At 39.3% G+C, this 24,484-nt stretch overlaps 1 protein-coding gene across 6 annotated transcripts; it reads left to right on the top strand.

Moving 5' to 3' along the window:
* The first annotated feature begins 1,640 nt into the window (after positions 1-1,640).
* Positions 1,641-24,484, top strand: LOC100054567 (bile acid-CoA:amino acid N-acyltransferase). 6 transcript variants are annotated; one of them, XM_014735932.3, is made up of 5 exons: positions 1,641-1,939; positions 2,216-2,351; positions 16,187-16,703; positions 18,769-18,971; positions 22,039-24,484. In XM_014735932.3, the coding sequence occupies exons 3-5, from the start codon at positions 16,238-16,240 to the stop codon at positions 22,633-22,635; spliced, it is 1,266 nt and encodes a 421-aa protein (XP_014591418.1). In that variant the 5' UTR covers positions 1,641-1,939; positions 2,216-2,351; positions 16,187-16,237; the 3' UTR covers positions 22,636-24,484. The 6 variants fall into 6 exon arrangements, with proteins under 6 accessions (XP_014591418.1, XP_070106895.1, XP_070106896.1 ...); XM_070250794.1 differs by having other exon boundaries at positions 2,216-4,473; XM_070250795.1 differs by lacking the exon at positions 1,641-1,939 and having other exon boundaries at positions 2,039-2,351.

The raw sequence follows: 24,484 nt of genomic DNA, 5'->3' as shown, positions 1-24,484 counted from the left end.
AATAGGGCAGCAATCATATGTCCATTAACAATAGGAGTACCTGCAGAAGTTAAGAGTCAACAAGATTTCCAAATTGTGCCAACAGCATGGCAGACTCCAAAAGCATATCTGGAGTCTGTGTAAATAGTGGCAGTTTTTCCTTTTGTTAATGTGCAAGCTCTAGTAACAGCTATGAGTTTAGCAGCTTGGGGGGAGTTTACAGTGGGCAAAGAGTATGCCTCAAGTGTTTCATGTGGGAAGACTATGGCATAACTAGTTATCATGTTTTTCCAGAAATTTTATTTACAGGAGCCATCACAAAATAGAGGTAAGTCTGGGTTATCTAAAGGAATGTCTGAATGACCCTTTTGTGGCTTTGAAACCATTTCTATAGTTGCAAGACGGTCTGGGGGAATGGAGTGAGACTCTCCATCATCAGAGAGGGTAGTAATGTAGCTGGATTTAAAGTGCTACAGCAATGTAAGAAGATGGAAGAGTTAGTTAAAAGAGCCTGTTTATAGGTCACCTGTCGCTGTGTAGAGAGTTGCTGCATCTCATGAACTTATAAATTAGCAGACACAGCATGGGGAACGTAGAGGTGAATGGGGGAGTCTAATGTTAGCATTCTGGCTCTGTCAATCAGGTGGCAGATGTCACAGGGTCTAATTGGTATGAGAAATATGCTGTAGGACATATCCGAGAGGCAAAAGACTCCTAGCATGCCTGCAGCAATCTCGTTATTTTCATGGCAGTATGAGTGAAAAGGCTTATCAAAATTAGGTAAACCAAGAGCCAGAGATGAAGACAGAGCTAATTTTAAAACTTCTAAGGAGGTTAATGCTCTGAAGTCCAAGAAGCAAGCTTTGGGATGACTTCTGGGAGAAGGGCATACAGAGGTTTAACCAGGGCTGCAAAATGAGGAATCCATTGGTGGTGTTATCCCACGAAGGGCACGATCTGCTCGCTGTGAGGCAAAAGCCAAGTGTCAAGAGGTGAGATGGTGGCTGAGAAAGGGCATTTTATTATAGCTTGCTAGCAAGAGGGAAGATGGCAGACTAATGTCCAAAAGAACCATCTTAAGGGAGCACAGAATCTTGAAGCAGTTACATAGGCCAGTAGGTTATATGGGAGGGGGTTAGGAAAGTTGACCCTCTGATGTTGCAGACTGGGAGTTGACACACCAGATCTCTATTTCAGTTTTCATTGGTGATGGCTGTCAGCATGGACTCTCTGTTCGGGGTGGGGGGGGGGGCGGGTCATCACATTCCTAAGGAATTCAAAAGAACCAAGTTATCATCTTATCACAGCTGGGAGGTATAAGCACTAGCTGGGGTCATAAAATCCACAGAGAAGGTGGATCTCCTGGAGGGTGCAAATCCAGCTGGCTTAGTTAGTCAGAGGTCATTCAAAGTTACAACATGGTCTCTTTTCTACAATATGGCTTCCCTTATGTCAACCTTGTGTTGTGCTGGTTTCAGTGGCAGCAGAGAGTTGCCCCTAAAAATTTACATAACTGTTTTTTTGTTTTGGGGAGAGGGATGGACAAAATTGATTCAAGGAGTTTTGGGGTGAGCTTTTGATGCCCTGAGATATGTCATATCCTAAAGAGGTAACAGTTATTTGTACCTATTGAAGTTTAGAATTCGAGGCTTTATGACCTCATTCAGCCAGTGTCTTTAGGAGGATAAGGGAGTCTGTGAGAGCTCCCTACTTGGTTTGCTTAGAGTAAAAGTTCGTCAACATACTGAACTAGTGTGGAGCCTGGGGTAAAGGCTACAGAATCCAAGTTGGCGTTAAGGACTTGGGAAAATATTGAGGGAGACTCAAGATATCCCTGAGGTCGTGAGTCTGTGTTAATAGTCTCCTTTTAAATGTAAATGAAGAAATAAATTGGAAGTCAGGGTGCCATGGGATTGAAAAGAAAGCTGAGCAGAGCAAGCCTGCATCAGGAGGAAGTGAGGTGAGAATGGCAGCTGGATTGGGGACTATGGGCTGCCAAGGGATTACAAAAGAGTTTACAGTTCTTAGGTTTTTGTACAAATCGATGGATCTGGTTCTCATCTGAGTTAAATTTACCTTCGTTCTTTACTGGCAAGATTAGAGTGTTACAGGGTGAGGCAGTAAAGACAAGGATACCCTGCTGTGAGAGGGAGTCTATTATAGGATTAATTCCTCACCTTGCATCCCTGGAGAGAGGGTATCAGCTACTGATGGAAAAGGTTTATTTGTTTTCTAGGCAATGCCTATGGACGCTGAGCTCAGTAGCAATCCAACTTCATTTGCATGTGTGGCCCAAAGAATAATTGCAACATCTCTTAAAGATCCCTCCTCTTCAGCTGAATTTAAATTGGGATGAGTTTCCAGTAAAGAAGGTAGGAAATTTGGGGCTTGGGCTGAGGGCAAGGAAATAAAACTGCCTTTCTCGTTATAATTTATAGCGGCATTCAGTCTCTACCAAGTAGGTTTGCTGGTGAGTACTTGGAAACCAGATAGTCATGATGGGTGTTAAGAGAGCCTAAAGGTATTGGAGTGGGCTGAGATATGGGCAATGAAACAGGCTGCCCAGAGACTCCCACAGCTTGAATAGAGTCAGAGGTGACAGGTAGAGATAAACTCTCTGCGTGGATAGTAGAGAAAGTTGCACCGGTGTTAATTAAGTAATCCAGCTCCCAGTCCTCTATTTTAAGTGTCATGGTAGGCTCTGGGGTATGCCTGAGGATCCAATGACCCTGTCAGTTAAGAGGGAATTGCCCCTCAGGAGGAGAATAATGAAACTTCTGGGGCTGTCAGGGTTTAGAGGGACAGCCTTTTAAATTTTCCTTTTTCTTTAGTGTAGGACAGTTTCTCTTCCAATGTCCTGATTTCTTGCAATATCTGCAACTGTCTGGTAACAAATAGGGAGGGCTTTGAGTGGGTTTTAATTTACTTTTAGAATCATTTTTCTGTCTCCCTAAAGATTCAAGTCACAAAGCAAGAATTGTAGCTTTTACCTCTTTTTTTCCTGCATTCTTGCTAAATTTTTTCAAAGAATTGTGTTGCTGCCTCCATTATTACACTTAATAATGTAATCATGCTCAGGCCAACCTACCACACCATTCTGAATTTGTTTTTTAATATCAGGGAGAGAATTCCCCACGAGAGCAGACGTTAAGAGATTCCTATGTTCTGGGGCTTCTGGGTCTAATGCAGCGTGCTTTTGGGAAGTTTGTGTAAAATGTTCAAAAAGCTTTGGGATGTTCACCTTCTGCCTTCTTTCTGAGTACTAATTCAACCTTTGACCAGTTTACATTGAGAAGAAAGGCCTCCAGTGTCACTACTATTAACCCTTGAATACCAGCCTCTAGCTGAGCTACTCTCTGGTCGTTTGAAGGAGGGCCTGGGGGAGATTCTGGCCATCTGTTTCCCCTGCGTGTGGGGGGGATTTTCTCCAGAGGGTCATCTGGCCTGTCTGACAACTATAGTATAATTGCGATGGGGAAGCATACCCCTTAGCAGCCAGTCCAGGTCCCTGTAAGCGGGGTTGTGAATAACAGCTAATCTTTCTAATTCCTCTCTGAGTTTTGTAGGATTCTCTGAGAGTGGAGGTGAGAGGGTTTTGTAATTTGAAAGATTGGCTGCTGTCCAGGGACATGAATTCTCTGCAGAGGACGCCCAGGATATGCCTGCAGGGGACATTGCATGAGATATTGCGTAGGAATGTATGAAATTGGCATGGCCTATTTATTGAGCCCTGGAAAATAGGAGGAGTCATAAGCGACAGCAAAGGGAGACTTACTGCCCTTCTCAATCTGCTAATTTTGATTCCTGGCTTTCAGCGTTTACCTAAGTGACCTGGATTCTTATAGCTTGGCAGTCAAACTGCAGTGCCCCCTGTAAGTCTTGTAAAGAGAGGTAAGTTAAATTAGGAAGCTGGGAGGTTAAGGGGTTTTCTGGGAAAGTTGGAGAATTTTTAGGAGTTAAGAGAATTGGCTGAGGAGCTGGAGCTGGGTTTTGAACTGGGTTTTGAGGGAGGGTGTTTAGATGAGGGGCCCAGAGATCCCAAAGACCTTCTGGAAGGACACAGGGACAGGAAGCTGTGGATGAAGGGGCGTATAAGAGGGAGGAGTAGGGAGGATTTACATCAGATTTGGTTTTTAATTGTTGTTTTAAGTCTGATTTCTGCTTTTTCATTTTATCAAGGGAATCTCTAAGGCTAGCTGTTATTACGCATTTTTGTGTCCTCCTTTCAACTGGATCCGCCTATTAATATCAGTAAGGCAGCTGCTTATGATGAGAGCTCTCTAAAAAATTTCCAAATATAGAAGTTTTTTCAATTCAAAAGACTCATCATCTGACCATTGACAAATAAGAGCTCCCTTAGTATATTTATTCCAATAGTGACTTAATCCAACAAGCCTTTTGATGGAAAGACCCAGAGGTAGCTTTCCAGGCTTAGAGGAAATCTTTACCATGAACATCTCAATGAGGAAAACTTCACTACAATTCAAACAGCAGGTATTTATTTGGGTAATTAGAATTGCAAATTCAGGAGACACAGATTCAGGTAGAAACCCAAAATGTGTCCTGCTAGGGGGTTAAAGTCAGGGACTTTTAAAGGCAAGGAAGAGAGGCTGTATTACAAATAATTTTAATTGGATTTGGAGGCAGAGAGCTAGTCTTGGCTAAACATCGATTGACTACTGATTCTATCTTCAGAAAGTCTCAGTCTTTGTGATCAGAATGTCTGTTTTCCTGCTGACTTCTCAAACAATTGCTTGTAAAACAATTGCCATTTTGGCTCAGTCAAGGGTTCAAGATAGCAAACAATTTCTCTGGAAAAGTGGCTCTGGCTCCATTTAAAATGGTTCCACTGTAGTAAATTTTGATATTTCCCCCTTTTGAGAGAAATCTTTCTTGGAAAGCATCGCTGATCAACCATTTGAAAGCATTGTTGATGGACTATTAGAAAGCTTTGCTGATCAACTGTCAGAGCATCTTCAGTCCTTCATCGTAAGGAAGGCTCATTCTTGATATATTATATCCCACATAGGGGAAAAAGTTGTTTCCTTAGGAGCTTAGGCCACATTTGAGCAACAGGAGTACCAGAGCAGAAAAAAACCTTGCTGTTAAGTTCCTTCAAGGGAAAACATTGTAGTTTCCTCTAGGTGTCTCAGGTGAAGGCTCATAAGCCCTAGCAATCATTTTAAAGCACTGAATGACCATTATCCAAGTGATATTTTTATAACATTGAGCTATGCAGATAAGACAAAGTCTTACGACAGTGAGAATTCCTACAATAGTAAAGTTCATATTGGAGAATAGATCTGATGCAGGAGGCCATTCCTGAGGGTAGCCAGCTAAAGAGATCAAAGATCTTTTATGGTGTCGGTGGACACAGCATTTAACCATTTGACCTATGCTCAGATTTTGGCTAGTTCAGTTTTTACGTTGCCAGAGTTATTTACCCAAGTACAGCAAGAGGTGTTTATTACAGAACAAACCCATCTTGTTCAGCTAGGAGGTAATCAAGAACAATTATATTATCTAATATAGCTTATGTAAGGGAATCCAGATTGATCTTGGGCAGCTATTGCTTTAGTGGCAGATTTAGCAATATTCTCCAGGGTTTTAGATAAATTTCTCATGACATATTCATTCACAGCAGTGCCTACTGAAGGAAAAGCATTTTTCTAAAACTGGTAGCTTCACTGAGGTTGATATCATCAGGCATTAAACACCCTTGACTATCCGTGCAACTAGTTTCACATTTTAGTCTGTGAAGTAGATTCAAAGCTGATGCCTAATGCTGAGTTTCTGATTGACCATACAACAAAATAGGTGAAACCAACAATCCAATTGTATAATAACCTCTAGTATGATAAGAATTTGAACAGTGTGTTCCCCGTAGGCCTTTCTGCCAAGTACAAGTGAAATTAGACCTGAAGGGAGCACAAATTACAGTCATTATAATGAAATCGATTAAACCGAGGATTTGGTTGTTTAGGTAAGGAGTTCTAGACACTTAGCACAAGGAATTAGGGGAAGAATGGTGGGGAGACTGGTCATTAAATGTACTAAAGGATCTTTAGATTCATGTACAGAATGAGGATTCTGATGAGAAACCCAATAGTCAGAAAGATTTTCCCCTTTTGTAATAGATTGGGAGATGCGGATAAGAGATTTATCTTTCCAAGAAAGAGAGGGAGAAAATGAGGTAAGAAGCAACAGTGAGTAAAAGGAATACAGGCCTGGTCTCACCATCTGGGGGAAAGCTGTCTGCCTCAGATGTCGATTGCTTCTCTTCCTAGTCAATTTGATCTGCAGGCCTCCGGCATTTGCACAGCACTAGATGTCAGGTGGGGACTTCTTTAGCTGTGAGATGTATCTCCAAGGTTAAATGCCTTCTGTTTCTGCAGCTGTGTCAGTGGTCATGAGCACTTTCCAATAAGCCTCTTTCCAATCTGGCTTGAGGACTGTCTTCCTCTGATGACATTTACAGAATACCTAGTCACCAGCCTCTAGAGTGTGACTGAAAGGATCCTTTAAATTGGAATCCAAGAAAGCTTTCTTAACTCGTTGATGATAGGCTTGAGTATAAGACATTAGAGATTTACAGTAGCTGGTCATACCAGCCTAAGACGAGAATCTAACATCTGCTAAGGTGCAAACGTAATTTTTCTCTCTACAATTACCCTAATTTTTTTCCAAAAGATAATCACAGTAAAACAAATTTGTTTATATTAAAATCTTGGCCTGATTAAATGGAAATAAGAATCCTCAATGAAAGTTTCCAAATTCTGGAGGGATCAAGTATGGAGAAAAAGCAAATGTTTCCTCTTTGTTCAGAAAGGTATAATTTACCAAATTGTTGACAGCTTATGAGAAGAGATTTCTTTAAATCTAGAAAAACGAAATATTAGAGTACCCTTTTCAGCTCATGTAGTCCCAGGTAATTAATATTTGTTCTTGATCTTTTGTTAGCCGTTTTCTGAAGCCATCAGTGTCTCCATTAGAGTTCTGTAATTTCTTACCCAGTTCAATATCATAATCTAGAAGTTTATCAGAAAACTGTGTTCTAGAGTAAGTGTCAGAGTCTTTTCCATGAATCTCTCTGAAGGTGAAATATATTGCAAAGGCATCAGAATAAAACTACAACTATCTGCAAATGACAAAATATTTAAAATAGCATGGTTAAGGATCTGATTACAATACAAACGACTAGTAAATTTGGTTATTTCTGTGCCACACATTTTAAGATAGTGATTAGAAGTATGGCATACTAGGATGTATCAGAATTTTGGGAATTTTATATAACTTTTTAGAATGTAGAATATAAATTAATAACATTTACTCACACAATATAACCTCAAAAGTTTATCATCATTTATTTGACAATGTTTCTCATGCAATTTAACATACCAGATAAGTCTAATTAGTTTAATATCTCCCCTTTTATGGGAAGAGAGAATAAATTCTTTGAGAAGTCCCAGTGGTCTGCTGGAAATTCTGAAAGTTACTTTCAGGTCAAAAGAAAGACTTTATTTGGGATTTGAATTTTGGGAAGTTTGTAAAAAATATCAAAAAGTTTCAAAACACTTGGTCAAATAGGATCATAGGTCACTGTGAAACAATGCTTAGTTATCCACTTAACCAAAGTGACAACAGAAAATGTTAAAGATGACACAGACAGTTAAACAGTTAAAAAGAAAAACTTAACCCTCTTAATAGAGAGACCTCAGCTTTTTGAACAAAGGAAATTATTTTGAAAAAACATAGAACCTCTGCCTTTTAGGTAGACTTACTGAAAAGTAAAGAAAAATTGTTCATAATCTCTTTATTAAGAGCTGACTAAAAGTCCAAGAAAACTGTCCTTCTAAGAGAGAAAACCAAATTCTAATTTTGCACCAGCTTTCTTTTGACATTAAAATTCATTTATTTAATTAAATTCATTTCAATCTTAGCCAACTTGACCATGCACAAAACTCTTTTCTCAGGGTTCCTCTTCTACAAACCTTCTATAACTTTCCTCTTACATTTAGAATTTGTCTCATGCCTTCCCCTCTTGTTAGCCTCTCTTAGGACGAAAATTCCTTTCCTCTTTCCCATAACCAGTTTTACTGTAGGACAAATTAATTTCTTAACAAAATAAAAATATCTCCATTCCTCATACCTTTTTTACTGAAAACATATATCTTAATTTCCTTGTATACAGAGATATTTCCTTTATTAATTTTTAGTAGTTTTAGTCACATATTAATTATAATTCTCAACCCTTAGAAACCTTAATTTTTACTGAAAACTAAGAAGTAAGCAATTATGAGGTAAGAAACTAAAAAGTAAGCAATGGTGCTTTTACCTTAGCATTCTGTGGATTAGCAGGCTTATAAATATTTTCTAGAAATATGTACTTTCTCACAGAAAATTTCTCAGCATGGCATAAAATATGTTTACTAATAAATCTAAATATTTTAAAATTTTCTGTAATAAGAAGCCAAAAGTATATAAACTTATGTTTAGTAATTAATGTCTAATATTTTATCTTATTTGGAAATGATCTAGATACTCAATAAATTTCTATCATTTAACTTAATCTATCAAAACTCTAAGGTTTCAAGTTACCAAAAAGATTTTGGAAGCTGTTTTTAGGTACATATACCATAATACATAATTATTGTTAAAAAGTTCACCCCAAAACTTTTTATCTTTCTTACATCTATTTAGTTTACTTCTTCTTAATAATTATGTTTAGATTACCTACAAAAACTTCTTGAGACATTAGACAAAATTAGCCATCAGTTTTTTTTCCTGCCAACTTTTGTAACAGAGGAAACATGAATTTGTTTAACTTTTGGCAAACCTATTCACAACAAAAGTTTCATACTTAAGGCTGATAACTCTAAAGACATGCCTATTTTAATTAACCCAACAAACTTAACTTAGCTTTAATACTGAATAGTTTCCTGGATCACATGATCCTGAAATTCATTTGGGTTAGTTTCTGGATTTTTTTTTTTTTTTGAGAATATACTTGATTTTTATAGTGCTTGTTTGTTTTTAAGCCAATTAAACACAGCTCTCACACAAACTAGTCTTGATAATACCATCCAGAGGTAGAAAAATATCACATATTTATAACATACATGCATAGACACACAGATAAACACATAGGCAGATGCAACCAAAAATCTTATAGCCTCTGTTTTTAAATGTCTTCCTTAGATTTTTGGATGAGAGTGCTTCCGTATCAGTCTGCATCTCCAAATACTTCATATATCTTTCTTTCCTTCAGTCTTAGGAATTGGGAATATACTCAATAACAGCTTCCAGAGAGGTTACAAGCCTTTTGAGATAAACAGAGGAGGTTAGTTGCTTATCAAGGACCGACATATCCATCCAATTACATTATCCTTAATTTGTTTTTTCCCCACTAGGTACAAAGTTTTATATTAGCTTAGTGGGGAGGAAGCCTAGAAAAAATTTTCCATCACTTTCTGATTATCAGCTTCCAATTTGGTCAAATTCTGATCATAAGTTACTAAATCCTTTCAAATATCTTGTCAGGTTTCAGCCAAGACAAACAAAATATTTCTGGCAGTATTAAACAACTCCATTAAATTTAATTTTAGTTTTCTTTGGCTGCATGAGAGAATAATGTAGCAGTTTATCATAAACTCTCTCAGAGTCTCATGAACTCTGAGAGGGACCCATATAGGGCCCTCCTTTGAAGATACTTATAGGAGTGTCTGTAAAGCCATTAGCTTAAGGTTTTGTGTAGTCTTTTCTTATATCTCAAGATATAAGAACTTAAATTTTCATTAGCTTTTTCCAATGAAAGTTTCAATAAGGCTATTTTGGAATTTTGAAACCTTTGCTTTTAAGTGCGCCTCTTAAATGATCTTATCTAATTGGAATGTTCCTTCTAATGGCCAGTGTAATTCCCCTGAAGCTGGCAGCATTTTGGTAGAATCCTAGCCACAAATGGAGCTTAACCTCCATTTCTTCTCAGCTATATCTGGCTGCAAATGGCGTACAACCCACATTTCTGTCCAACCGTATTTTGGGCACTGCATACTGATGGTTACCAAGCCAAGGTCTCAGCACACAAAACATGCTTTTTTCTTCTTTGTAAATATTTTGCTGCTCTTTGTAAATATTTACAGTTTCTGGGACCATAGTTTTTAAGCAGATGTGCCAGAAGGTGGCATGTTTGATTCTTTAGAAATCAAAGATTGCATTCAATTTGTCTAATCTGTGGTTCTCAAATCTGGTGTTCAAAAAGACAAGTTTTAAAAGCTCAAAAGAACCCCAACTGGCCACTGTAATTTTAAATCATCTTTACTATTATCAGTCCACCAGGACAAAACTTTATAGAGGAAGGACCATAATTCTTAAATATAAACCCAGCTGGAGTTTCTGAGGGAGGTTGATCATTTATTGTTGTTCTAGAACAATCGTTTTCCATAATTTAGAGAGGGCTATTCTTGGATGACGAAGAATGTGTTTTAGGTTGACTATGTGTTTTAGGTCGACCATGTGCTGCTTGTGAGGACCACCTCCCAAAGCATCACCAATGGGCCTTTGGTCTCTCTTTCCTGTGTCTTGAAGATTCCTGAGCACCAAGTGGTGTCAGGATGCTCAAGGTACTAGGATGACCAACGCTTTATATGTATTTTTCAGATGACCTTATAAAGTTCTTTCTGAGCCGTGAATGGGTAATGTTCTGTAGAGAGACCCTGTGAGACTGCTGCACATCATAGAGTCCTGACACTTCTGCTACTTTCTAGTCACCTAGAAACAACCCCAAAAGGGTCAGAAAGAACAGCAATTCTTTTCTTTTCAAGGTTTATCCAATTTTCTTTCTAGTGTCATCATGTCATATTATTTTTACCTGAAGAATTTTCCTTAATATTTTTTGTAATACAGGTCTTCTAGTAAGGAATTATACTAGTTTTTGTCTGAAAAATGTTTATTTCTGCTTTATTTAAAAAATATTTTTCTTTTCAAATAATTAGAGACTCAGCAAGTTACAAAAGATGGATACATTCTCCTTCGTTTTTAAGATATAATTTTGCTGCATATAAAATTCTGGGTTTATAGATTTTTTTCTTTCTTTCAGCAAGATTTATCATTCCATTTTCTTCTGGCTTGTACAGTTTCTGATGAGAAGTCTGATAAAGCCCTTGTCTTTATTTCTCTGTATGTAGTGTGAGTTTTTTTTCTCTAATTGCCTTAAATTTTTTTTAATCTTTGATTTTTATCACTTTGAATATGATGTCTAGGCTTTTTTTCTTTTAGGAAGATTAGCCCTGAGCTAACTGCTGCCAATCCTCCTCTTTTTGCTGAGGAAGCCTGGCCCTGAGCTAACATCCATGCCCATCTTCCTCTACTTTATATGTGGGACGCCTACCACAGCATGGTGTGCCAAGCAGTGCTATGTCTGCACCTGGGATCCAAACTGGCCAACCCCAGGCCACCAAAGCAGAACGTGTGCCCTTAACTGGCCACTGGGCCAGACCCTGTTTTTGTTTTTTATTAATTTATCCTGCTTGGGGTGCTCTGAGATTGTTGTGTCTGTGATTAATATCTTTTATGATTTTAAAAAATTCTTGACCTTTATCTCTTCAAATATTTCTTCTGTTCCTTTATCTTTCTCTTCTTCTGGATTTCCAAGTACATGTATATTACGTGATTTATTATTATCCCACAACTCTTGGATGCTCTGTTCAGTTTTTCTTTTCACTCTTTTTTTTTCTTTCCTCTTTGTTATGCAATTTGGGTAATTTCTATTGACCTAGCATCAAGTTCAATGATTTTATCCAAGCTATGTGCAATGGATGAGCCCTTTGAAAGCATTCTTCATCTGCATTGCTATTTATTATTATTATTATTTGTAGCTTCCCATTTGATGCTTTCTTTTGGTTTCCATTTATTTTTTTGTTGAAATTCCCTATTTGTTTGCTCATGTTGTCCATCCTTTTCACTAGAGCTTTGTTTTAGTTAGTTTGGACTGTTCTAAAAAACTATCATGGACTGAGTGGCTTAAACAACAGAAATTTACTTCTCACAGTTCTGAAGGCCGGAAGTCTGAGATCAGAATGCCAACATGGTTGAGTTCTGCCGAAGGCCCTCTTCCTTGTTTATAGACAGCCTGCTCCTTGATGTATCCTCACATGGCAGAGAAAGCATGAACTCTGGCCTCTTCATCCTCTTATAGTGGCACCAGTCCCATCGTGGGGGCTCCACCCTCATGACCTCATGTAAATCTAATTACCTCCCAAACCCTACTACCAATTACCATCACAGTATAAATTACAACTTCAACACATGCGTTTTGGAGGGACACACACGTTCAATCTATAGCAAGCTTTAATATAGTAATCACAGTTATTTTAATTTCACTGTTTGATAGTTTCATCCGTATCATCTCTAAGTCTAGTGCTGTTGATTGCTTTGTCTTTCGCCATTTTTCTTGCTTTTGTTGTGTGTCTCATAATTTTTTTTTTGGCTAGGTTATGCAGCAACTTTGGCATATAGTCCATTTCTTCCTTTGTCAAGCCCAGCATGGTCCTAGCTAGGTTATGCTGTGACTCAACTTTTGTTATAGGCCTCTGAGCCAGGATGGGGACGGCTTCCAGCAGCACCTGTTGCTTTATGGGACAAAGACCTCTATACTATCTTTTCTCATGCTATTAATATGGAGGAAGGAAGAGAGGATACTTCTAGCTCTTAGTAGGGGAAGGGTGGACATCTTCAGCAGGCCCAGAAGGTTCAGAAACTTCTAGGGAATCAAAATTGTTGGAGGCAACCACCAGATATCCCTATCTCATGTTCCAGGTCTGGTCCTGACCTTGACATAACACACCTGGCTTGGTCAAATATTTGTTGGCAGTTATCTACTTTTATCATCAAATTCTGTGCTTGACCTTCAGCTTTTTCCTTTTTATTGATATGTAATCGACATACTACATTATATTTGTTATAGGTGTACAACATAATGACTTGATACACATATATATTGCAAAATGATTACCACAATAAGTTTAGCCAATATTCATTACTACACATAGTTACATAGTTATAAATTATCTTGTGATGAAAACTTTTGAGTTCTACTCTCTTAGTAATATTCAAATATACAATATAATTACTAATTATAGTCATCATGCTGTATATTACATCCCGAGGACTTATTTATTTTATAACTGGAAATTTGCACCTTTTGACCCGTTTCACCCATTTTGCCGACCTCAGACCGCCCCCCACCCCTCACTTTTGACAATCACCAATCTGTTCTCTGTATCTATGAGTACATACCCCCCCCCCTTTTTTAGATTCTACATATAAGTGAGTTCATATGGTGTTTGTCTTTCTCTGTCTGACTTACTTCACTTAGCATAATGCTCTCAAGGTGCATCCATGTTGTTGCAAATCGTAGAATTTCCTTCCTTTTTATGGCTGAATAACATTCTATTGTGTACATCTACCATATTTTCTTAATCCATTCATCTGCCGATTGAACACTTAGGTTGTTTCTGTGTCTTGGCTATTATAAATAATGCTACAGTGAACATGGGGTTATTGATGTCTTTTTGAGTTAGTGTTTTCATTTTCTTCAGATAAATACCCAGAAGTGGAATTGCTGGATCATAAGGTAGTTCTATTTTTAACTTTTTGAGGAACCTCCATACTGCTTTCCATAGTGGCTGCACCAATTTACATTTTCACCAACAGCACACAAGTGTTCCCTTTTCTCCAGATCGTTGCCAACACTTACCTCTTGTCGTTTTGATAATAGCCATTCTAACAGGTGTGAGGTGGTATCTCATTGTGATTTTGATTTGCATTTCCCTAGTGACTGGTGATGTTGAACACCTTTTCACATACCTGATGGCCATGTGTATGCCTTCTTTGGGAAAATATATATTCAGATCATCTGCCCATTTTTTAATCAGATTGTTTGTGTTTTTGCTATTGAGTTACGTCTCAACTTTCTAATTATTGTCAGACGTAATATACAGAACAGTAAAAACTGATATAAATATTTATGTCTGGAAATAGAAATTCCTCTTCTGCTGCTGGTCCGTTAGTGGGGTCAATCTAGTGAAGACCTGAGCTCATCTTTTGCTGTTGTTGCTATGGTTACATTCACCTTATCACTACCTTCAAAATCTTTTGGTGTTACTTCGCCTTTAGAACGGAGGTTTGTTTGCTAGAGTTTTTCTCAATGTTCACTTTCTACCCTCAGCTTTAGACCTTCCCTGTGTGCCTGAACATCAAAAAGTGTCTCTTTCCATGCTTTTGCCAGCCCTAAGTGGTAGATTGCTGTTGTTACTTGGTGCTCCTTAGCCTGGTGGTGGGAAGGCCATGATGCTTTCCATTGTCCTGGTTGAGCCTCAGTCTTTGGCGGGCCCTGTATCCTTAGGTCTGGGGGTGAAGGTTTCTCAGAGATCCTGCCCTCTCCCAGTGGTATGAGACCTCTAATTATTTGGGTCCAGCATGGTTTCCTGCCTTCCAGGAATAGTTTTTCTTTTCCATTCATTTTTCCTGTTCCCAGCAGCAATGGGTCGTCTCCCATGCCTTGGGAGTGGTGGAGTTTGGTGCTCTTTCTCCAATAGGGTGACCAACCCCTCTTGATTTTTCTGGGACTGTCCTGGTTTTAGCACTGAGGGTCTTGCATCTTGGGAAATACTTCAATCCCAGGAAACGGCTCAGTTGATCATCCTCTCCTCTAATGGTTTAAGGCATTTATTTCTCAAGAAAAACACATCTAGGTGGGGCATTGTGCCTCTCTTGCAGTGGTGGCTGCCACCTTGCTCCAGGCCTGCACGAGTAAGGAAACCTTTTTCCAGTCTCTTCTCTACTCAAATCTTTCTTATAACTCCCTGGTGAGGTCCGTGGAAAAGAGTCTCTGATTGGGTGCAAATTTCTCATGTGTCTGCAGCTACCAGGTATTCACACTAAGCCTTTAGCAATTCACTGAAAATTTAGCTGAATTATAATTATCTGCTTGTATGTAGGCCCCATCTTCCTCCTGTGCTCTGCTGCAGGTGTATAACGTTAGGCACCTGCCTTACTTTATATAAAGGCCTGCAATGCCTCAGATGGATTGCTCTCGGCTCACATCTCTGCTCTCCATCTCTGATTCGTTGTCCCAGAGCACATGGTTAAGTCCTGTTGATAGTTGGAGAAAGACTCTGGGGCTGGACTTTCTCAGACTTCTAATCTATCAAACCAGCCCACACACATCCATTAAAAGTGCATTAAATTTTCTGTTGATTTCTACTTATTTTTCTTTATGGGGTTTCTTTTTTGCTGTTTTATCATAAATGAAACTCACTGTGCAAGGGAGAAAGTTTCCTCTCTACTATGAGGAGCTTGTCACTCGCTGGCATTCAATTCACTTAGATTCTTTGCATTTTTTGCAATCTAATGAGTTTATAAAAACAGAAAACAAATTGATTTTGTAGTTTATCCAGATAATCTTTTTTATTAGACTGAGAACAATGGTCATTTTTGTGGCTTTCTCCACACTAACCAAAAGGAGAAGGGCATTTCTTAATTTTTAGGAAAGAGGTTATAAAAAGCTCAGCAAGACTTCTGTGCACCTGAAGGGCTTGTCAACTCGTAGTTTGGCTTAGGACTAGGTAAATCCTAACTGTGAAGCTATAAGTACTTTTTTCTCTAGGGAGCAATACACATGTCGGCCTCTTTGTTCTCCTCAAAGATTTTATTCTCATTCTTTTGAGAAGACCCCTCTATTTTTTGCACTCTGTTGGAGGAAGATTCTTATATGCCAGAAATTCTGCTTGCACGACTTGGAGAGGGGATTAACAGTGGAGTCACCTGTTCCACATACATAGACATTGAACAAAGTCCCCTGTTTTCAACCCCACATCACACACCTATCCTTCACTGCATCTGATTTTCCAAGCGTTCTGGGAGGCAGATTGTGATATCCTTTTTGGATGTGTTGATAATATTCATGCATATTTTGGCTGCTGCTTTCTCCAGCCTGGTTCATTATTACTATAAAACATATCCGCTTGCTTTATATCTTCTAGAAATTTGTTGAAAGCTCTCTGGCCTCTTGCAGTCAAAGACTATAGCAGGATATTTGCTAAATAACTGGAGAGTTACAGCCAAATCCCAAGCATTCCTGATCAAGTTCACTTTTCACTAACCTTATCACTGCCTTATTTCATTCTCTCACATTCCTTTCTATTTCAAGGTTTTGCTGAAGGCATTACTGAAGAATCATCCAAGGTGCCATACTGTAACAATGATTCAGCTGACAGCTACCCCTGCAAGTGCCCTTGTCGATGAGCCAGTGCATATCCGAGCTACAGGCCTGACTCCCTTTCAGATAGTGCTTCTTCAGGCATCACTAGAAGATGAAATGGGAAACATGTTTCATTCCCAAGCCTACTATAGGGCCAATGAAGTTGGCGAGGTGGACCTGGAGCATGCTTCTTCACTTGGAGGTGACTACGTAGGAGTCCACCCGATGGGTCTCTTCTGGTCCCTGAAACCTGAAAAGATATTAACTAGACTGTTGAAAAGAGATGTGATGAATAGCCCCTTCCGGGTTCAATTAAAACTGTATAATTCAAATGTAATCTTAATCAACAAGGCCACCGCTGATCCAATCGTCAGCCTGACTTTGGAGAGATGGTACGTAGCACCTGGTGTCACGCGAATCCAAGTCCGAGAAGGCCGCCTTCGGGGAGCACTCTTTCTCCCTCCAGGTGAGTAGAATTACCCGACTATTGTTATCCTTGTTTTTCCTCTTTTGAATGCCTTATCCTTCTAGAAGTTTAATTTGGACATGGATAAAATATAGAGCAGTTCTTTCTTGCCTTAGAATCATGGTTAACTTTGGGTCAGAACAAGAATGTGGTGATACTCCATTCCAACTCAAGTTTCATCTCAGCACTTCTAGAGTTTATCTAAGGCTATGACATGTAGCTTTCATCACATATGGAGAGGCATTATCTACTAGAATTGGCAATGCGATGTCTCACCCAGATGGGTGAGTTACTTCACACCCCTTGGTGAGGGAGAGCTACTCAATCTTCACTGGGATTCTGTTGTCCTGCTGTAAGCTGGACCTGTTGAAATGTGCTGTACCTGGAATGGAACATGCACCATTGAGACAGGGGAGAAGGTGGGAGCCCTGGTCTGTCATATCCCCCCCACCAGTTCATCTCCTCATGCCTGACAGTGCTGCCTCCCTCAGCCAACATGTATGGTATGCACAACCAGGTCAAGTTCTGAAAGCTGCCAACCTCTGTCTCCTCACCGCCAGATGGGCACATTCTGTTTTCGGCTGGTATGATCATTCGACCGCCATCTTTGTCCCCTCCATTGGCCTGGGAGACATCATGGCACACATAGAAGTCCTTACTAAACTCACCCAGCAACAAAGTCTGTTCTTACTGAACACTGAAATGTCTCTAATGAGAAAAGCTGTCTTCCAAAATAGAATGGCCTTGGACATTATCACTGCCTCACAAGAAGGCATCTGTATCACTATCCAAACAGAATACCTGATGAGTCTGCTAATGTATTATCTTTATGAAATCACATGAAGACACAAGTGAATGCCCTGAGTGATCTGACGCCCAGCCCAGGGGATTTAATAAATCAGTAGTTTGCATAGTGGGGCTCTCAGTGGAAAAAATTGTTACTTATTTTGGGAATCATTGTCTTAATCCATGTTTTCTCTCACATGTACCTATACTGTTGCTGTATCTACCTCCAGTACAGCCAGAGAGCTGCCAAACTAGCCATGTCCATGCTAGTGAAACCCCTTGCTGACCACCTAGGGCACATTGCGGAAGGGTGGGGTGGGGGAATATAAGATTGTAAAAGCCAGTCACCAGGGGTGGAGTGTTGGAGGAGGTCATCCAGAGGACATGACTGTCTTTTGACCTGTGAGCTGGACCCCAGCAATCAGAAGCTGCTCACTTCCTCCTCTGTCCTTGGAATGTGTGCTCTGCCTACCATTCCCACAGTAGGAGCTGTTCCAAGCACACAGTCTTGAGAGAGTAAGCTGTTGTAGAGATCCTCTGGACGCTATACGTGCCTGAACCCAGCGAAGGCTTCTCTACAAACTTTTAAGATTCTGGCAGGCAGGCGCAGAGATCTACTTGTCTTGAGGCTGCCCAAGACAAGCCTCATAAATAAGTTCCCTTAGCTTGTTAACCCTGCCACCTACCAATCTGGAGTGGTCTGCCTCTTCCTTTGGTCTCGCCTTGCTCTCTGTGTGTGGGGGTGTTTGCGAACCAACAATAATCATTTCAATACGTTTTTCTTTGAAGCATTATGCTTCGGAAGCCTTTTTTTTTGAGCCATATACTTCTTTGAGAACCAATTAAATCTGTAGACCTTCTCATCACTAAAATGTACATGTCTACATACATATGTTGCACGTAATTTCAAGACCTCATTGATTTTCTGAAGCCTATTAGTGTTTCTCCTTGAAGGTTAAGAAACCCTGCCCTAACTACCATGGCTTTCTTTACTCCAGGACTATAGAAAGTCCCCACTTTTCCTTGGCTACAAAGATTAAACATGTCAGTGAACATGGTTTCCAATCAAACTTTTGGATATTGTGTTCCATTATATAATCAATCAGTTTTAATTCTGCTGCAGATACGAGGCTGAAAATTTGGGGATTCTATTGAAAATGTACACATTGATTCCAAAATTTATGATGCATTTCTTCTTTATGCTGTCGTATTTTTCTTCTCTTTTCCTCATCTTCCCCTCATACCCGATTCTATTTTATTTTTATATTATGTTTTTCAGGAGAGGGCCGTTTCCCAGGAGTAATTGATTTGTTTGGGAGCATCGGAGGACTGATTGAATTCCGGGCCAGTCTCCTGGCCAGTCACGGCTTTGCTGCCCTGGCCTTGGCTTACTGTGACTATGAAGATCTGCCTTGCCCACTAGAGAAAGTAGATCTGGAATATTTTGAGGAAGCTGCCAACTTTCTCCTGAGACATCCTAAGGTAATTTTTGCCGTTTCATTAGATTTCAGTCCCTGTTTTCTAATAAGCATAATATTCTGTGACTTCCCTTAACTTCCAGGTATGGCTCTACCCCAGTGAACCTGAGAGTCTATTACATATCTATATTATGCACATGATTTATTTTGCATCTAGTGTCTTTTGCCCAGAAAGACAAACTGCGTAGAAAGTTAGTCTGTGTCCATCATGGAATCAAAAGGCATTGGCTTTGGATTCAGACAGAAGTGGGTTGCATTTCTGGCTACACCCCATCAGGCTGTGGGAATTTGGACAAGTTACTAAGACCCTCTAATGCTCACTTTCTTCATCTGTTAAACAATATTGCAGTGATACTACTTTGTAAGGTTCTTGTGAGAATTAAAGGGGCTACAGCACAGTGCTTACTAAAATAACTGGCAATACTAAACGCTCAATAAATGTGAGCAATTATTATTACTGTCATCTTCTCTGATAATTAGTAGATCACCACACTTAACCAGACAGATAATCAGTATTTCTTTGAAGGGTGGGTCTAAACTTTTAGTTACTTAAGAGGCCTTAAACATAATGCTTTAGTAGTTTCCAATCCACATATCCCCTTAAATTTGCTTCTATAATAGGATGATGTGTGTTATCCCTTGTTAATTGCTAATATTTTTTCCTTAGTAAGATTTTATCTAAGTAAAATTTAGTGTCTTTAGGGGCCTGCCCAGTGGCACAGTGGTTAAGTGCACACATTCCGCTTCAGCGGCCCAGGGTTTGCTGGTTTGGATCCCGGGTGCGGTCATGGCACCGCTTGGCACATCATGCTGTGGTAGGCATCCCACATACAAAGTAGAAGAAGATGGGCATGGATGATAGCTCAGGGCCAGTCTTCCTCAGCAGAAAGAGGAGGATTGGCAGCACATGTTAGCTCAGGACTAATCTTCCTCAAAAAAAAGAGGAAAACAAATTTAGTGTCTTTACTACATCTTTTTTCATGTAAAGATCACCAAAATATGATCAGAATTGCAGTAGTAAGATGAGCAACAGTTGCTGACAATCTACTGGTGCATTGAATTTTTAAACTGCTATTTTTGATGCCTATAAAGGAACTATCCTTGAACTATCACATAGTCTTCCCCTTACCCTAGGCATTTCTCATATTTCTGTAAGCTGGATACCAGTGGTACATTAATTCATATTTTTCCAAATAGTAAGAAAAACCCCCCAAATATTCATTAATAAAATTCTGTTTTCCTAAGAAATTATAGGGGATCAAGAAAGGCTTTAGAAGAGAGGTGACTCTCTGAAGCTCTCCCTTTGCGTGAAGTCACTGCTCAAGGAGAATCAAGGCTTTATTTTGTGCCGTTAAAACCAATCATCTTTAACTCCTTCTTCTCCTTTGCTCTCCCATACCCCGTTGATGACTGGGAGCTGAACACTCATAAATAACTCATGAACACATTTTTGTCCCCACTGGTGTTGCCTTAGTTCTGGGTACCATCATTTCATTCCTTAAAACCTGTCCTAATTCTCCTGTGTAGTTAGGAAAAGAGTCAAGGCTGCTTAGCATGTCCTTCGAAGTTATTCACTATCAATTTGCTGTTTTCTTTTCCAGCCTTATGATGCTACCTCTCATTTTATACTCTAAACTCAAGCAATGAAGAACTATCTGTGGTTTCCTAAATGCATTGCTTCTGAGTTTTTGCACATGCTCCTCCTATGGTGAATCCATTAGGAATGGCTATGTTTCCCAGAAAAGTGGCTGATTGTGGCTTAAATGACATCAGCATAAGGCATCTTATTCTCTCACATAACAGTTCTGGAGATAGATGGTTCCAGCTTTGTTTCAGAAACTCTGTGGAGTTTTTGATCGAGGAGACTGGTTTGACGTTTCTGCAACTTCTTGGCCTTCTCCTCAAGGTCACAAAATGGCTGTAGCAGTTTCAGGCATCAAGTCAATATACCAGTATCAGAAGCAGGAAAGAATGGCCAGGAATCTAGGCTTTCTCCTCATAATTGTATGCCATTTTATGTGGGGGAAAAATCTAAGGCCTTAGGTCAAAGGTAGTGGCCTTATAAGAGAGTCTGAAAAAGGATGTAGCTATAGGGAATAGGTTCAGATGCATCAGAATTTTATCCTTTGGGACTGGGTACATTGCTATGCCCCACAAAATCAAGGTCATGTTAGCCTTGAAATTGTGAAGCATGGTTCCTGTGTAGGCAGTTAACTGTGTCTACTTCACTCAGCATAGAATACCATTCCTTCTAGCTTGTGCTCATTTTTTTATACAAAGACAACTCATAGCCCATTTCCTCTGAGAACCTTTCTTTGGTCTTGCCTTTATTCTCTGCCAATCTGGGTTTGCTGTCTTGCCTATTGCACTCTTATATTGTAGAATTTATAAGATCCTCTGATCATCTGTGTTTTCCCTCCTGTCTCTCTATCTGGCAGTGAGGTACTTGATGATAAGAGATTATGCTTTTCCTTTCTGTCTCCCAGTGCTTGGTACAGGGTGAATGCCAAAATGTTTGTTTGATGACAGACAATGACAGAGGAAGCTGAGCCAAGCCTCTTTTATGAAACCTTTCTCTAAAGGAGAAACCTTTGGAGAAACCAAAGCAAGTCTGGAATGCTCTGTTCAAGTTTCCATGCTCTATCTTACTAATCTCATCTTGTTTTCTCGATCTTTTCCTACAGAGTACCCTTTTGTTTGAGCTTCTAGAGAGCTCAGAATTGGTGCAACAAAGCTGACCAATCAATTATACCCTGACTGATATTATTCACAATAGTTACATGCCTTTTTCTTATTTTCCCTACTACATTGGTGTTTCTTTAGGGCGTTTTAAACTCAGCACCTACCACAATGCTGAATCCATAGGATTCAGTAAGTAAAGTCTGACGTATTCTTGAAGAAGTATTTCCTTTGAACATACATTGTATATTCCAGAACTCTAGAACCGGCCAAGTGAGTGGGATTAGCACTTAGTTTGTCCCCACTGGCCACTGAAGTTCTTAGGTTGTTTGAGATTGTAGGGTTTTGCTAAATGATGGATAGAATCAACATCTCATTTCCATTATTTTCAGGTCTTTGGTCCAGGTATTGGGGTGGTCTCCATATGCAAAGGAGCAGAGATTGGACTCTCCATGGCTATTCACCTAAAACAAGTCAGAGCCACCGTGCTTATTAATGGGCCCAACTTCATTTTTGATGCTCCACAGGTGTATCGTGGTCAGATATATCAGCCTTTGCCCCACTCTCCACAGTTACTATCCATCAGTGCCTTAGGGCTATTCGAGTTTCGGCACATTTTTGAGGAAGCTAGAGTTGAAGCCAATCAGACTTCTTTTCTCCCCATTGAAAAAGCCCAGGGACATTTCCTCTTTATTGTGGGAGAAGAAGATAAGAACATCAACAGTAAAGCACATGCTGAGCAAGCCACAGAACAGCTGAGAAGAAATGGGAAGAACAATTGGACCCTGCTATCTTACCCTGGGGCTGGCCACCTGATATACCCTCCCTATTCCCCACTGTGCTGTGCCTCGAAGCTCTCCAACTTCCACTTCCTCATACACTGGGGAGGAGAGGTGATCCCACATGCAGCTGCACAGGAACATTCTTGGAAGGAGATCCAGAAGTTTCTCAGGAAGCACCTCATTCCAGTTGTGACCAGTCAACTCTGAGAAAAGTCAATATTCCTGGAAAACAGAAAAGCAATATGGCTTTACCAGATCTTCACCCGATTTTCGTGGAACAATGTCTCTTATCTCTACTGTAAGAAGGAAGCTATAGCAGGAGAAGGCAAGAGGACCGAGAATGGTCAGGTTTTGACTTTGGAGAGGGAAAAATTTTCCCATTTAATCCAATATCATATACTGAGGGCTTTGCATTTTTAGACGTAAAATTAGAGCTCTACCTGCCCTAAAATATTCCAGTTTACAATTATAGCAATTCTCTAGGGAAAAAAATGGCCAAAAAAGAAACAAAGACTCCCCTGGTTTGTAAAACAGATATGAATAGAACAAGGTGCAGATATTTGTGATTTCTTAAAACTCAAGTTATGCTTCGATCTCTCATATTTGAAAATATGATCATGATTCATGGTTAGTTCATTGTTTTTGGAAAACTAGAGCTGGGTAACAAAATGTATTATTTTAAAGGAATATGGAAGCTGATATGGAGGTAACAACATTCAATCAATCGACAATCAATAATTCAACAAACACTAAGAAAATAAAATAAAGTCATTTTTGTGTCTAAATATACAGCATTTGAGAGAGGAACAATCTGAAACTCAAGAATTGTGATTTAGTAAAGCAGACAGGATGGTGTGGATTGTGTGCTTCTAGAATAGGGGTTAGCAAACTCTTTCTGTAAAGTACCAGATAGTAAATGTTTTTGGCTTTGTGGGCCATAAGGTCACTGTTACTATTATTCAGCTCTGTCATTGTAGTACAAAAGCAGCCATAGACAGGATATAATGAATAATCCTGGCTAAATAAATAAACTTTACTTAAGGACACCGAAATTTGCATTTCATATAATTTTTACATCAAAAAATAGTAATTTTCTTTTTATTTTTTTCCAAGCATTTACAAATACAAAAACCATTCTTAGCCCATGGGGAGCAGAAAAACAGGCCTAAGGCTGGATTCCCTTGCAGGACATAGTTTGATGACCTTGGGTGTAGAGCAATCCAAATTACCTCGTCCCAGGTCAAATTTGAGGTATCTTCTCTAAGGGGTAAGTCACAGCCCAAATATTCCTGAGCTACTGAATTTCAATGGATGGAAGTGGAAGATGATTGGTGGATAATCAAGGTGAAGATGAACCAGTAGAAAAGTATTTTGAATCATTTCGTGGGTGTGATGGGGAGCCAATGAGGAGTTAGATTAACAGAAGTAACATGACACTTCAGTTGTATCTGCATAAGCTCTTTTTTCTTCTTATCCACTTTCTTATATTCCCTCTGTTTAGAGTGAAATCATTCCATTCAATAAGAGTGGAGCCATTAGCCTGTGTCTTCTCTCACTTGTAAGTTTCCACATTTCCCAGACCTTGCCAATCAGAATACCTCACTCCTTTGACTATAATAATCTTGTAATTACAACTGTAATACCTCCTATGCTATATGCTATGTAATAGTTATGTATGTTATATGCTATATGCATTAGATATACAATATGCTATATAACAGTTATCATAACAGATATAATGGGTATAATTTTTCTTGTTTCCTGTTTTGAACTTTAGGAAGAACAACTCTGTCTGTGATATGTGATGTTGGTGCTTGGTCTGATATGTATCCCTCAATTTATATTTTATGGCTCTTCCTTTTAAACCAAGAAGGTTTTGGATTCTTTTCAACTGTTTTGTCAGCATTGCTAGAAATGATTGTGTGGTTTTTCTCTGTAGATCTAATTATATGATGACTTATTTTTCTAGTATTGAATCATCTTTATATTTATAGAATAAAACTCACTTGGTCATGATGTATTCTTCGTTAAGATTAATAAATAAGATTGAACCATT

The sequence above is a fragment of the Equus caballus genome, chromosome 25, assembly GCF_041296265.1.
Source record: "Equus caballus isolate H_3958 breed thoroughbred chromosome 25, TB-T2T, whole genome shotgun sequence".
Classification (NCBI taxonomy): Eukaryota; Metazoa; Chordata; class Mammalia; order Perissodactyla; family Equidae; genus Equus; species Equus caballus.
This window is presented reverse-complemented; position numbering and strand designations above follow the sequence as displayed.